General features: G+C 48.7%; 1 protein-coding gene across 4 annotated transcripts in view; it reads left to right on the forward strand.

Moving 5' to 3' along the window:
* The window catches only part of VPS8 (VPS8 subunit of CORVET complex), a 57810-nt gene extending 46063 nt beyond the window's left edge, over positions 1-11747 (forward strand). For 2 of the 4 annotated variants that reach the window (XM_015870968.3, XM_085512616.1), the window contains 5 exons: positions 1349-1429; positions 2539-2708; positions 3578-3746; positions 10290-10370; positions 11095-11747. In XM_015870968.3, the coding sequence (XP_015726454.2) occupies positions 1349-1429; positions 2539-2708; positions 3578-3746; positions 10290-10370; positions 11095-11244 (651 nt within the window). In that variant the 3' untranslated portion in view covers positions 11245-11747. Of the gene's footprint in view, positions 1-1348; positions 1430-2538; positions 2709-3577; positions 3747-8175; positions 8297-10289; positions 10371-11094 lie in introns of those variants that run through there. The other 2 variants (XR_014933134.1, XR_014933135.1) reach the window with 2 other exon arrangements.
* The last annotated feature ends 434 nt before the right edge of the window (positions 11748-12181 follow it).

A 12181-nucleotide genomic window follows, 5' to 3' on the forward strand; every position in this document is an offset into this window, starting at 1 on the left:
GAGCACACATAAATCCTGGATGGTGACACATTTTATAAGGTGGAGTTAATGAAACATATTCTTTCATAAAAGTAATTGAACTTAGAAGGCTCTTGTGACTATAAATTCTGTGGGGGCTGAAAGCAGCTGGTTGGAGGACAGCTTTGTAACTTGCTAAGAATGTGAAATTACAGCTCCAGATGTTATTCCTGAGACAAGTAGGCAGCCCAGCCCAGTGCAGCCATGGCTTTAATGGCTGCCAGCAGTAAATCTGCTTGAGCTGCTTGCACATGGATGCTGCCATGTTCCGTGTAGGGTTCTGCTGGACCATGTGACTCCCCTTTAGGGAAAAAGGTGATTCTCTTCCTGCCTGCTATTCGTTTAGATGTTACTGAGCCTGGAGAAAAACTGAGCAACTGGAAAGGTGGCCCTCACCTCACCTTCCTCCTCTGCAGATCCCTGGGTGGCTTTTCTGTTCCTCACTTGTTTCTGTCTCTTCTTCCTCCTCCTCTGCCTCAATAAAGGCAAGAAACAAGATGTTTTCACAGTGTTTACTTGCAGCTAATCTGCTGTGTGTAAATGGTTTCATCTGAGCAGTTTGAGTTACCTCTTTGGCTTTCCTTGGCTACAGAAGTATCCGGTGAATCCAAACCCAACATTCTCTCTGTTGTAGATCTCATAGGTGCTGATGGAAGTCGTGCACGCCCTGCCGCTGTCTATAATTCATGCAGTGACTCAGTGCAGTGCACTTTCAGTGCTGTTGCTTTTGAATTATGCATGCAGAAGGAAAACACCATGTTATTTGAGGCTGTGCCACTCATTCAGTGGCAGGGAGCCTCTGCAGCTCCCGTGTGTTCTTCAGCTCCAACTGGGTTTGACTTGAGTGAAATTACTCAGTGCTGGTTTTCTTGGTGCCTACACGTTGGCATTGCTGCCCATCATGGGAAGGCTGTTACCAGGTTGTCTGGCAGATGCTGGAGCTGCTGTGGTGATCTCTGGGTGTTTCAGCTTGACTTCAGTGCTGTTTTTCCTGCTCTGTTGCTGCAGGGTGTTTCCTGCTGCTCGGCATCCTCCAGCTGCCTCCTGCAGGCCCCTGGAAACTCCAGAGTCACTTTAAAATCATTTGGACTTGAGTACAGTAATTAATATTGATGTTGTCATCTACTCCATTTTGCTAATCACCAGTTTTCCCCTCAATACATCTGATCATTCAGCTTCCCTTGTGCACATACCATGTCTTCAAATACGGGATCCTAACTGCCATATGCAGTATCAGTCTGGAAGGGAGGGAAAAAGAAGGAAGAAAAGAATAAATACGACCAGAATAGATGATGGTGTCCTACAATGTTCTGGTTTTTTTTTCAAACAGGATCCAGTTTATGGAAAAGGGAAACTTGGAGAAATTCAAGGTCTCGTCTTGGGGATGCTGGACACTTTTAACTATGAACAAGTAAGTTATGTGTATTTCTGCTCTATCCACTGCTTGTTACAGGCATTACTTGTAGCTATCCAGCTTACTACTCTCTCATTTGCTGTTTTTCACAGCAGAGCAAAGTAAGTGGCCATGCAAGTGATTTGTATTTGTGTGATCTGGGGAAGGGGAATGAGTCGGTGTTGCTCACCAACAGATTGCAAATGAAGGGACTGACAGATACGTGGTGATGTGAGCATCTCTGTAGTTGAATTCTTTGTTAAATGTACTGGAAGCATCAACACCCGCGTTTTCTCCAGCTCATCCTGCAGTCAGGGATTCAAAGTGCCTTTTAGATTAATCTGTAAGATGGGGAATAGGTTTATTCTAGGGGACTGAAGATATAGAGGGGTGGTCTGTGTGTTCTTTAGGGGGGCTGCCCTGAGCAGCACTTGCTCTCTGTTCAGTCAGTGCCTGGCTGTCTGGTGCAGGCTGCACATTGTATCTGGACCAGGCCATTCCCTTTGATAATTGCCTTCCCAAGGAACCTCCAGTGCAACCTCTGAAGTCTTTTCTGTGTTGCTGTAATGGAGCATGAACACATCACAGACCAGGTATACCTGATCTATATTTTGTTGCTGCTTAAGAATCACTGACCACTCAAAACTAAGGGTGTTTTGCTGTTGGTTCTTCAGAAATGGAGATCTCAGAGGCAGCAGATGAGATGAGCTTTTTTTGCTTGTTTTTGTATGTTAATTGTGACAGTGTATTTGGGCTTTGATTTTTGTCTGTGCATTTCTAAGCAGGTAGGGGTTCTATGCAGTGATTTACCAGTTAAAGAGGAAAAAGAGAAGTCTGGTAGGGAAGATGACAAGCTGAGCCTGTTCTCCCACATCTCTTTTAACTGCTCTTGGACAAAAATCAATAAAGCACTTATCTATCCATTTAAGAGTGAAGAGGTATTGTCTCCATTAACATGTGATAAAAGGCTAAGTGTTCTGAAGGCAGCAGCTGCAAAACATGTGTGGAGAAGCAATTTGTGTGGCTGGTTTTGCTCTTAGCAATCTGCATTGTGAAGAATTGGAGAGTATGGAGCTATTGCACTAAGGAGATGACAAAGTGACCTCTATATATTATCTTCCATGCAGACCCTTTTAGAGACGACCACGAACCTTCTAAACCATGATCTCCACTGGTCCCTGTGTAACCTAAGAGCTTCTGTCACTAGAGGGCTTACCCCAAAGCAGGATTACTGCTGCATTTGTCTACAGCAGTACAAAAGGAGGCAAGAAAGCGCTGATGAAATCATCGTTTTCAGGTAAAGTAAGGCATAGAGTCACAGGTGAGATTATTAGCTTAAAAAATAAGACCACAGAAGTATTCCTGTGAGCACAACCCCTGCACTGTATGTGGGCTGGCAGTCAGACTGCTCAGCCAGCCTTCTTTGCATGCAGCCAGCTCTGCCTCAGCTGAAAGGAATTCCCTTGCAGTTTTGGGAGAGCAGTGCAGTAAGCTGTGGGCTCCCCTGTCATTTAACCTAGCGGTGCATGTGTTAGCAGAAGGTGATTCCCTGCTGTACACAGGCAGCACAGTCCTAGTCGATATCCATAACTGCCTGTGTGCCCTTATTGAACTATGGCAGGAACACTTTATAGAGAGCTTCATAAAACATAAATGATCTGGAAACTGGCTGCAGCAAGTAAAAGGAGGGGTGTAAAATGAAGTGTTTTACTGCTAGCTGATGTACTGCTTGTTCCATCTCAAATACAGAGCGTTGTGCTGGGGAGGGCTGGGCCTACAGGTGTCCACTGGGTCCCAAGAAGTGGTTTTATTTGCTTTGTATTTGTACGCCTCAGATTGATCGCATCCCTGACTATGTGCTCTGGCATCACTGATGTCCCTGTCTGCAGCCAGGTAGCTGTAAAATGTAGGATGGCTGTTACCTTAGTAATGAGATCTGCAGCTGCATCAACAAGTGGGCATTTGCTGCTGTTCTTGTGAGTAAGTCTAGAGGTCCTGCAGGGCAGTGTGCACGTATGAAGTGAGCATGCATGCTGTTAATGTGAGGTTACCAGTAAGCAGCCTTGGTTCCCATTGGCCATAGCTTCCCTCTCAGAAGCGCAGTGCTGTCAGGCTGCAGTACTCTTCTTTCAAGCACTTCACGGATTTATCTTCTCACCTTTACAGCTGCGGCCACTTATACCATTCCCTGTGCCTGCTGAGTAAGGAGTGCGGGGCAGTAAGCAAAGATGCGATGCAGTGGATGTGCTATAAATGCAACTCGAGCAACAAGGGAGGAAAACTGAGTGAGAACTTCTCAGAGCTGAAAAAAGGAAGTGGAACCTCCTTGGCACAGGTGAGGCTCCTCATGTGGTTGCTTTCCAAATTAGCTTAGAGAAGTGCTGCATTGCTCTGTTCTTATGTCTTACTCTGCTTCCAGAGAAGCCTGTGATCAGTAACTGTCCAACAGCATTGGCAGGCAGTGTGTCACGTTGATGGGTGTCATTTAGTTTTGGTGTGGGTATACAAGAAATGGAAATGTGTTGATCCAGAACTGCTAGCCCAGGGTGAAGCAGAGCTGCCTGAAGAAACTCATTTGTTAGAGCCTGAGGTGGGCAAGCAGGAATAGTTCCTTTTGAACTGTATTTAGCTGTGTTTTATGTAAAACATGTAGTAGAAGTTGGTGCATTCCTTGTGGCTGAGCCATAGAACCTCTGCTCTGCCCTGCTGCTGGGCAGCCTGGCTCTGGGTAAGAGATGCTAGCACAGTGTTTAAAGAAGCTTGCATGCAATCAGGACTGCTGCAGTTGTATTTGAGCAAAGCACGTCGGGAATTGAGCAAAATCCCATCTTCGGGATGTCTTCAGGAATTCTGAATGGGGGGAACTGAGCTCTGCTGTCCCACATCCCAGAGGTCACTGGGGAGGGTTTGTTCCTAAATGCCTCTCAGTGCTTTGGGCATTTGTCACCACCCTGATGACATGCAAAGCAATGCATTTCCACTTCTGAAAGCCAAGTCATTCGATCTGGGAGTACATCCTTATAGAAGTACTTCCATTTTCTTATAGCAGATTATTTCAATTTCTGCCAAATCAATTCTGATCAGAAGATAGCTAACAGCATTAGTCAACTCCCATCAGCTTCTTTATTAACCATAAAAGAAGCTTCCTGTTTGAAGAGAGGCTTAGGGGAGAAGTAATCTCTGAGGAATGTGTGGACCGTGAGGCAAGCTTTGCAGTCAAACTGTGTTAGTTTCTTAGATGGTGACAGGAAAAAGGCTTGTATTTGTATGTAGCTCACTCTGAAAGTAATGCCTCCTATTTATTTCCACAGAGACTACAACAGATACGAAAAGCACAGTAACACTATTTAATAGAGCAAATTCTCAGCTACAAAACACTACTTTTCAACCTAGTCAACACCATCAGCATATTTGTCAGTGATGAACAAGAGCTGTATGCCATGCTCGTGTAAATCAGCACCCTGTTGCTGGCTCTGAATTTGGGTAGAATCACAGCATCTCTGTAGTTTACCCTCTAAGCTTTTGCTCTGAAGGAGTGTGTGTGAATGGGTGTGACAGGTTTAACTTTAAAAGCTTAAGACAGCATTCAGTACTGAAGACACATGAGTCAGTGAAATGCCTGGCATCTTATAGCAGTGCCTTACAGCTTGGTTATCACTGGGGTTCTCTCGAGTCCTTTGTCCTCCCTTCAATACTGGTCTGGGCATCCTTGCAGTGAATGGAGTGGAAAATAATCCAGATGATGTGGGAGTGGTTGGGGCATGGAGAGGATGCTGCTGCATCTGTCTGCAGCAGTGAGGGGATGGGTGGCACTCAGGGCTTAATGGGAGCCGTATGGAGAGACTGGATGGGGAAGGAAAGGGCTACACAGATCATGTAATGCTAGATGGAGAATGTCTCTGCCAGCTGATCTGAGTGTTGGGTGCTGCCCTGCTGGCTCAGCCACGTGCTCTTGGCAGAGACAACCCCACTCCCTGCAGATCTCAGCTCTGACCCCTCAGAGCTCTCTCACTGCTTCAGGCTCCCACCTGCTCCCCTGGCGCCCCACATCCTCTCTAAGTTTGTGATGTTCATCACGTATTTAAAATACAATATTTAATGGATGTGTTTGCATGTGATTAAACAGCTGTGCAGTCAGATCTTCAAAAAAATGGCGTGTGTTTAGACTGAGTGAGGCTGTAACCTCTTGCTTTTCCTGGAGGTTCATTTGCTTAACCATTAGTAGTGTTAATGAACCCTGAGGTTAATGAACAGTGAACCCCTGAAGGATGCTGTGCTATCTCCTGTAGATCCCAGCCCAAGCCCTGCATTCCCCACACCTTGCATAGCCAGCTTGGAGCTGCTGGGATGTTCTGCATGCAGATCCATGGGGAGGCTGCTGCTTTGCAACTGCTTTGAAGACTGAAAGTGTTGTCTGTCCCTCGGTACAATATAATGCTGTTTTTTTCCACAGTGAAATCTTCACTTTAGATATTTACGTTCTTAGCAAGCCTTGAATTAGGAATAGACTCATACTGAGAAATGCCACTGAGCATCTGGAGTGCATTTCATAGTACCAGTTCTGCTCTGTTGAAACAAAGACTGTCAGTTTGAATTCTGTGATGCTGCTGAGATTTAGATGTGAAACGACAGCCCAGCAGACAGTGCTCTCTGTGCCTCTGCTTTGTATGTGTGGCTTCTGGAGCAGTGCCTTGGAAGTGGAGGGGGTGGAGAGGTGCCACGGACCAGTACTGACATTGCTGAGGTGGGTGAGAGCACCTGCTGAAAGTAGCCTTGCTCTAACACAGGGTTACGGCATCAGGCTCTGCACAGGGAACAGCGAGAGGAGGCCAAAGTTGTTCTTTGCTTTATCTTCCTACCAGCAGTTTGTGCACTGTGTTATCACAGAGACCTTCTTGTCTTCCCCGTGGTGGTCTTCAGTGTCCACACCGAGCATCTGTTCTGTCCTTCTCTCACATTCTTCCAAAAATGAGTTTGTGTGTGAGGCAATTTCTGTCATCCCTTTCCAACCTTCAGTTTTGCCTGCTGGTGTTTGATGTTAACTGAGGCACGTTAGGGAAAAGCAGTCACTGCTTCTGCCTACATAGTGAGTGTGGTAGTCTTAGTGTCTTGGTCATCAGTCTTCAGAACTGAATGGTGTTGTTGTGAGATGGTTTGTTTTCACCTACATGTATCAGGGAGAGGAGCACAGTCTTGGTTCTATAAACGGTTCCTGGTTCTGTAAATACAGCAGAAAACTGCCATGAAACCCTACAAGATGCAGTGGTTTGTTGGACCTCCTGAGGTTCACCTGGGCCCAGGTCTCTCTGAATGGCATCCCATCCCTTGGGCATGCTGACTATACACAGCTCAGTGTCATCCACCAACTGCTGAGGATGCACGCTATCCCACCGTTGATGGCGTTGATGAAGATGTTAAACAGCACTGGTAAACCATATTCCTGTGGTTGAATGAAAATCCCTCCGTTTTAACAAAACGCTTCAAATCTATGAGGATCTGTAAAACAGACACAGAAACGCAGTGACAGATGCTGGGCTGCTGCAGCCTGTTGCTGCTCTCACGAACTGCACAGTCCCCGCTGCCAATAGCTGTGTGGTGTAGCACTGCCTGACAGTGGTCTATCTGTTCTCCCAGGGACCAGCACACATCGCTGTGTGTCCGCAGTGTGAAATTGCAGCTCTCAGTCTGTCTTTGTGGATCTGCCTTGGGAGAATGAGCAGGAAAGGAACTGTGTGACTTCCATCTGCTCACAGGGGCTGGGAGCCAGCATGCTGCATGGCTTAGAGCTCCCTAGCACTGCAGGAACCCTGCCCTGGAGTGCTCTGCTGCTGTTGCTGCTGGGAGGTGGCTGCTGGTCCCTGCTGTGATTTCTGCCTGCTTCGAGCTGAGAAATGACCAAAAGGCAAAGGGTCAGGAAGGATGTGTAGGGCTCTCCCTTCTCCTGGTGTCCCCTTTTGAAGGCAGGGGAAAAAATAAGTAGTAGCTGAGATGTGGATTCAGTTTGCAGTCCCTGGGTGGGAGGGGTATGAGAGGGAATTGGCTGGGTTGGTGGCTGCAGAGGTGCAGGTGGTAGGTGAGCATCTCCCCATGAATCCCTCAAACTGAGAGCTGCAGTCTCCACATCCATCTCCCTCCCCACGGCTCTCATCCTTTTCGTAGCACAGTGAAAACAGCCCCTTTTGTTGCTGTGTCTGTGAATTGAGCACAGAAAGGCCTGGGCAGCTGCAGCTGAGCTTCTAGCACTAGTGTTGTTCTTAAACACATCATAAACTTCAGTAGCACTGGACTCAGAAGCTTTGGTGGGGGCAAGCAGCAGAAGTTTCTGCTTGGTTCTTGGTAAGGTTTAGCAGCTTAAATTCTCTTCCTGCCAGAAGCTTACTGATATCAGTGAACCTTCCTTCTGCATCTCCTTACCTTCCCTCTCTCTGCCTGCAGTCCTGGCACTGAGAGAACACTGCAGCCCCTCAGCCTTCTGTCCTTAGCTGTGGTGGAAAGCTGCTCATCAGCCTCCTCAGCTCATGCTTAGAAAATGAACTATTTGTCTCCTGCTGCTGCCTCTGCAACCTTGGGCTCAGGCACAGACCTGGGATGAGCTCCAGCCCGACCTGGCAGACCATGTGTGTGTGGATGAAACGTGGGCTGCCATGCTTCCCTTGCTATGTGACAAATAAATACCATCTGTGGGGCCATAGCGTTCTGTGAGGTTGCTGTTGTTGGGGTTGCATGGTTGTTGTTTTTTTTTTTATCTAATTAACCCCAAACAGCACTATGGCTCCTTTGGCTGAGAGCAGCAGCAAAAGGGAATGTTCCAGCAGTGCCCAGCGTGAGTGTGAGCTGCTGCTGCATTGAGCAGAAGGAGAATGGGGACCAGGTGACCAGTGATGGGTAAGGCTGTGTCCTGTACCAGGCACATCACTCTGCTGTACATCTGCAGAGGTTGGTGCTGGCACATTTTTGTTGTACGGGGGATTTCCTGATGTTTTCTGCAGCTCGTTAATGATGTTGTAACGTTCGCTGTGGGTCAGACCGCCCAGAGGTGCACTAAGGATGTGGCTGGAAATGGCTGCGAGGTGCTGACGGGTCCACAACTGATCCCACAGCAGCGGTTGCTGGAGCCTGGAGCTGTGCTGAAGGTGGGATGAGGAGCTGAGCATGTTCTGCTAACGCCTGAGTGCTGATGCTGGACCCTGAGAGCCTCCGCAGAGCTCCTGAGTGAAAACATGCCTTCAGTGACACGGCTAAAAAAGGAAGAGGCCTGACAGCAGGAGTTTCTATGGCAACAGAAAGAATTGCCTGCAATATTTCAGCTCATCAGCCTGGAGAGCAGTCTGATTGATGGTTACATGCGCGTGGCAGAGAGATAACAGGAGAGGAGAGGCCAATTATATTGCATTTTCCTTGTCCTTGAATGCCTGTGGCCACAGCAGTTGCGGAGGGCAGCTTTTCCTCTTTCTTTTGTTGATTTTATGGTTTTTTTGGTGTTTTTTCTCCACGTGAGGATGACCCACACGTCCCTTGGAAGTGCTGCACAACCTGTCAGCCGTGGGTATGCAACTCTCCCTATCACAGTCTCCTGGCCTTTGCCATGTGCATGGGGAATACGAACACTCAGCTCCTTGATTGGTGATACAGGAGGTGGAGGGATGTGTCACCCAGGGACGGTGCTGGCACTGACTGGTGGCTGTGTGCCCTCTAGTGTGTTGTGCTTTAGAGTCTGTCCACAATAACTGGGAGTCATCTTCGCTGAGCTTTGGAACGTGTAGTCCCTCAGTACAAAAAAGACATAGAGATTTTGGAAAGGGTCCAGAGGAGGGCCACAAAGATGATCAGGGGGCTGGAGCACCTCCCCTATGAGGACAGGCTGAGGGAGCTGGGCTTGTTCAGCCTGGAGAAGAGAAGGTTGCGGGGTGACCTCATTGCAGCCTTTCAATACCTGAAGGGAACTTACTCCCAGGAGGGGAGTAAACTCCTCGAAAGGGCTGACAATAGCAGGACACAGGGAAATGGTTTTAAGTTAAAAGAGATTTAGGTTGGATGTTAGGGGGAAGTTCTTCACTAGGAGAGTGATTAAGCCCTGGAACAGGCTGCCCAGGGAGGTTGTGGATGCCCCGTCCTTGGAGGTGTTCAAGGCCAGGTTGGACGGGGCCCTGGGCAACCTGATCTAGTAAAGGTGTATGTTTGGTGGCCCTGCCAGGCAGGGGGGTTGGAACTACATGATCCTTGAGGTCCCTTCCAACCCGGGTCATTCTGTGATTCTGTGCACTTTACCCACCCAGAGCACACGCAGCTGGGTGCTACAGCATCTGCCCCTGGGGAGAAATCCTCCTGGGGAGAAGGGCCTGGTGGCTGTAGGGGCTTCAACAGCCAGGGGGTGGTAAGTTCAGCTTCAATAAGCAGTCACTTGTAGGACTGCAGCACTTTGGGTTAATAGCCTTTGGGAAATGTGTTTGGGGGAAAATATTTAAGAATGAATCTTGAACATTCCCTTAAAAATAGATCCCCGAAGACGACAGATGCCAAATCGCTGCTCACGAGGGAGGCTGCTCTCCCTGGCTCCCATTGTAGTTCCTTGATGATGCTTTTGAAATAATCAAAATAGAAACATCGTGATGCAGTAAAATGGAACGAACTTGGGAGAATCTGTGATTCTTTGTCATCCCTCCCTGGGATATTTAAATAATGCCTTTTAAAGGCATTGCTAATGTGCTAATGCTTTGGTTGCAGACTGTGGCACCTGTATTTGCATTTCCATTACTCTTCACCTCCAGCTGTGTAGCAGCCCCGGTGCCACTGCAGTGACCGTGCCTGGCTGCTGGCTGGCTGGCTGGGCTCTCATGGGATGTGTTTGTTTTTGTAACCTCCTTTTTCCCTTTATCAGACAGGGTCAGAGTCTGCATTGGACCCTCAGCAAATCCAGGCCTTTGACCAACTCTGCCGACTCAACCGTGGGACCTCCCGGGTATGTGCTGCCTGTTACACTGTCAGCTTCAAGTTGGGGAAGGGAACTATGCAAGCTGCCAGGCCAGATGTTAGAGCTGGCAGTGTGGGCTTTGGCTTTTCTGTGGGATTTCATTCAGTGCCAGCACTGTAGCCTGCATAGAGCTGGCTGCTTCCCAGCACAGCACACCTGCACTGCTGCCACAGCTGGGGGAATTCATGGGCAGCAGAGCAGCAGAAATGCCTCTGGCTCTGAGGCTGGGCCTGAAAAGCATATATGGTGTGCAGCATTTCTCAGGCTACTTTTAGGTTTGCAAATAGCCTTCCCTGCAGACACAGTATGGCTGGCATGCTCACAGAGGGGCCCCTCTGCAGTCCCCTATGGCTTGTCCCAAGACAGCGACTCTCCCTCTGTCCCCTCCTTTTTTCCTTGTGCTTCTGCCCACTCTGGCTGCACCTATTGGCACTTTCAGTTCATTCTGGGATTGTTTTTTCAATGATGGAATTTAAAAACAACCCCAAGATACCTGGAAAGTTGTTTAGTTCAGGATTGTTGTGCTGAGGAGTTCTGTGAGGTCGCTGCGTGCAGCATGGAGCTTTTCCTTCATGCATTAAGGCTTTTCTCATTGCAGCAGGGAGATTATGACCCCACGTGAGCTCTCTCTGTCTCTCTGCACCTTACATTAGTACCCCTGGGCAGTCAGTCCTGGCTGCAGGAGGTGACCTGTCTGCATTTTGTCTTGCAGTTAGCTCTCCTGACTGAACTGTCCCGTGCCCACAGTGGGGAAAAGCACGGGCTGCTCAGTGTTTCCCATGGGGATTCTGCTGCCAGCAGCGTCTTCCAGAATGAGACCTTCCAGCTGCACCTGGCCCCTCCACCACTGATGGATGACTAGCGCTGCTGCCTGCACTCGTGCTGCTGGGATGCTTCCCCAGGACAACTGGGCTTTTTCCTCTGCCGCCATTCTCAGAGCCCTTCATTCTATGCGGTCTTGCTGGGTGCTCACAGATCTGCAGCAGTGGGTGAGCTCCTGGCTATAGGGCAGCTGAGGGGCAGCGGGACTGAGTGCTGTGAAGTCAGAGGTCAGAGCCAAAGGTACTGAAGCACTGCAGCTGACCTGGAAGCTTGCAGCAGCACCTTGAACTGCCAAATAACTGCCAGTTCCACTCCACAGGAGGAGCGTGCCCAGAGTCTGTGTGCTTCAAGGACACAGAAGCAGCTGTTTTTGCAGGTGGATGCCATGCCTCGCTCCCTCATGGCAGTTGTGGAGTCTGAGGGCAAGGAATGGGAAAAGCTGGAAAAAGCTGCAGATTGCAGAAAACTATCTGTAGGTGAGGAAACTAATCTGGGTACAGTGTGTTCCTACAGATCTCCATTAAAAAGGCCCTTTGTTTGAAACTGGGTGCGTGGAGCTGTGTGCGTGGGGAATCATTCAAGTCATTGAGGTTAGAAAAGACCACTATAATCATCTGTCCAACCATCAACCCACCCTACCTTGCCCACTGCCCATGTCCCTCTGTGCCATGTCTCCATGGTTCTGGAAAACTCCAGGGACGGTGGCCACACCACGTCCCTGGGCAGCTGTGCCAGTGCCTCACTGCTCTTTCTGAGAAGAAATTGTCCCTAATACTCAACCTGAACCTCCCCTGGTGCAACCCTCTTGTCCTATCATTGTTACCTGGGAGGAGAGACTGAACCCCATCGCACCACAACCTCCTTCCATTGAGTTGCCGGAAGGTCTCCACCAAGCCTCCTCCAGGCTGACCCATCCCTGTTACTGCTCAGCTGGTAGCAAAGGGGCTGTACCTGTGCAATGGGAGGGTGTTAAAAAA

This window comes from Coturnix japonica, chromosome 12 (assembly GCF_054131305.1).
Source record: "Coturnix japonica strain WE chromosome 12, WE-NBRP24, whole genome shotgun sequence".
NCBI lineage: Eukaryota > Metazoa > Chordata > Aves > Galliformes > Phasianidae > Coturnix > Coturnix japonica.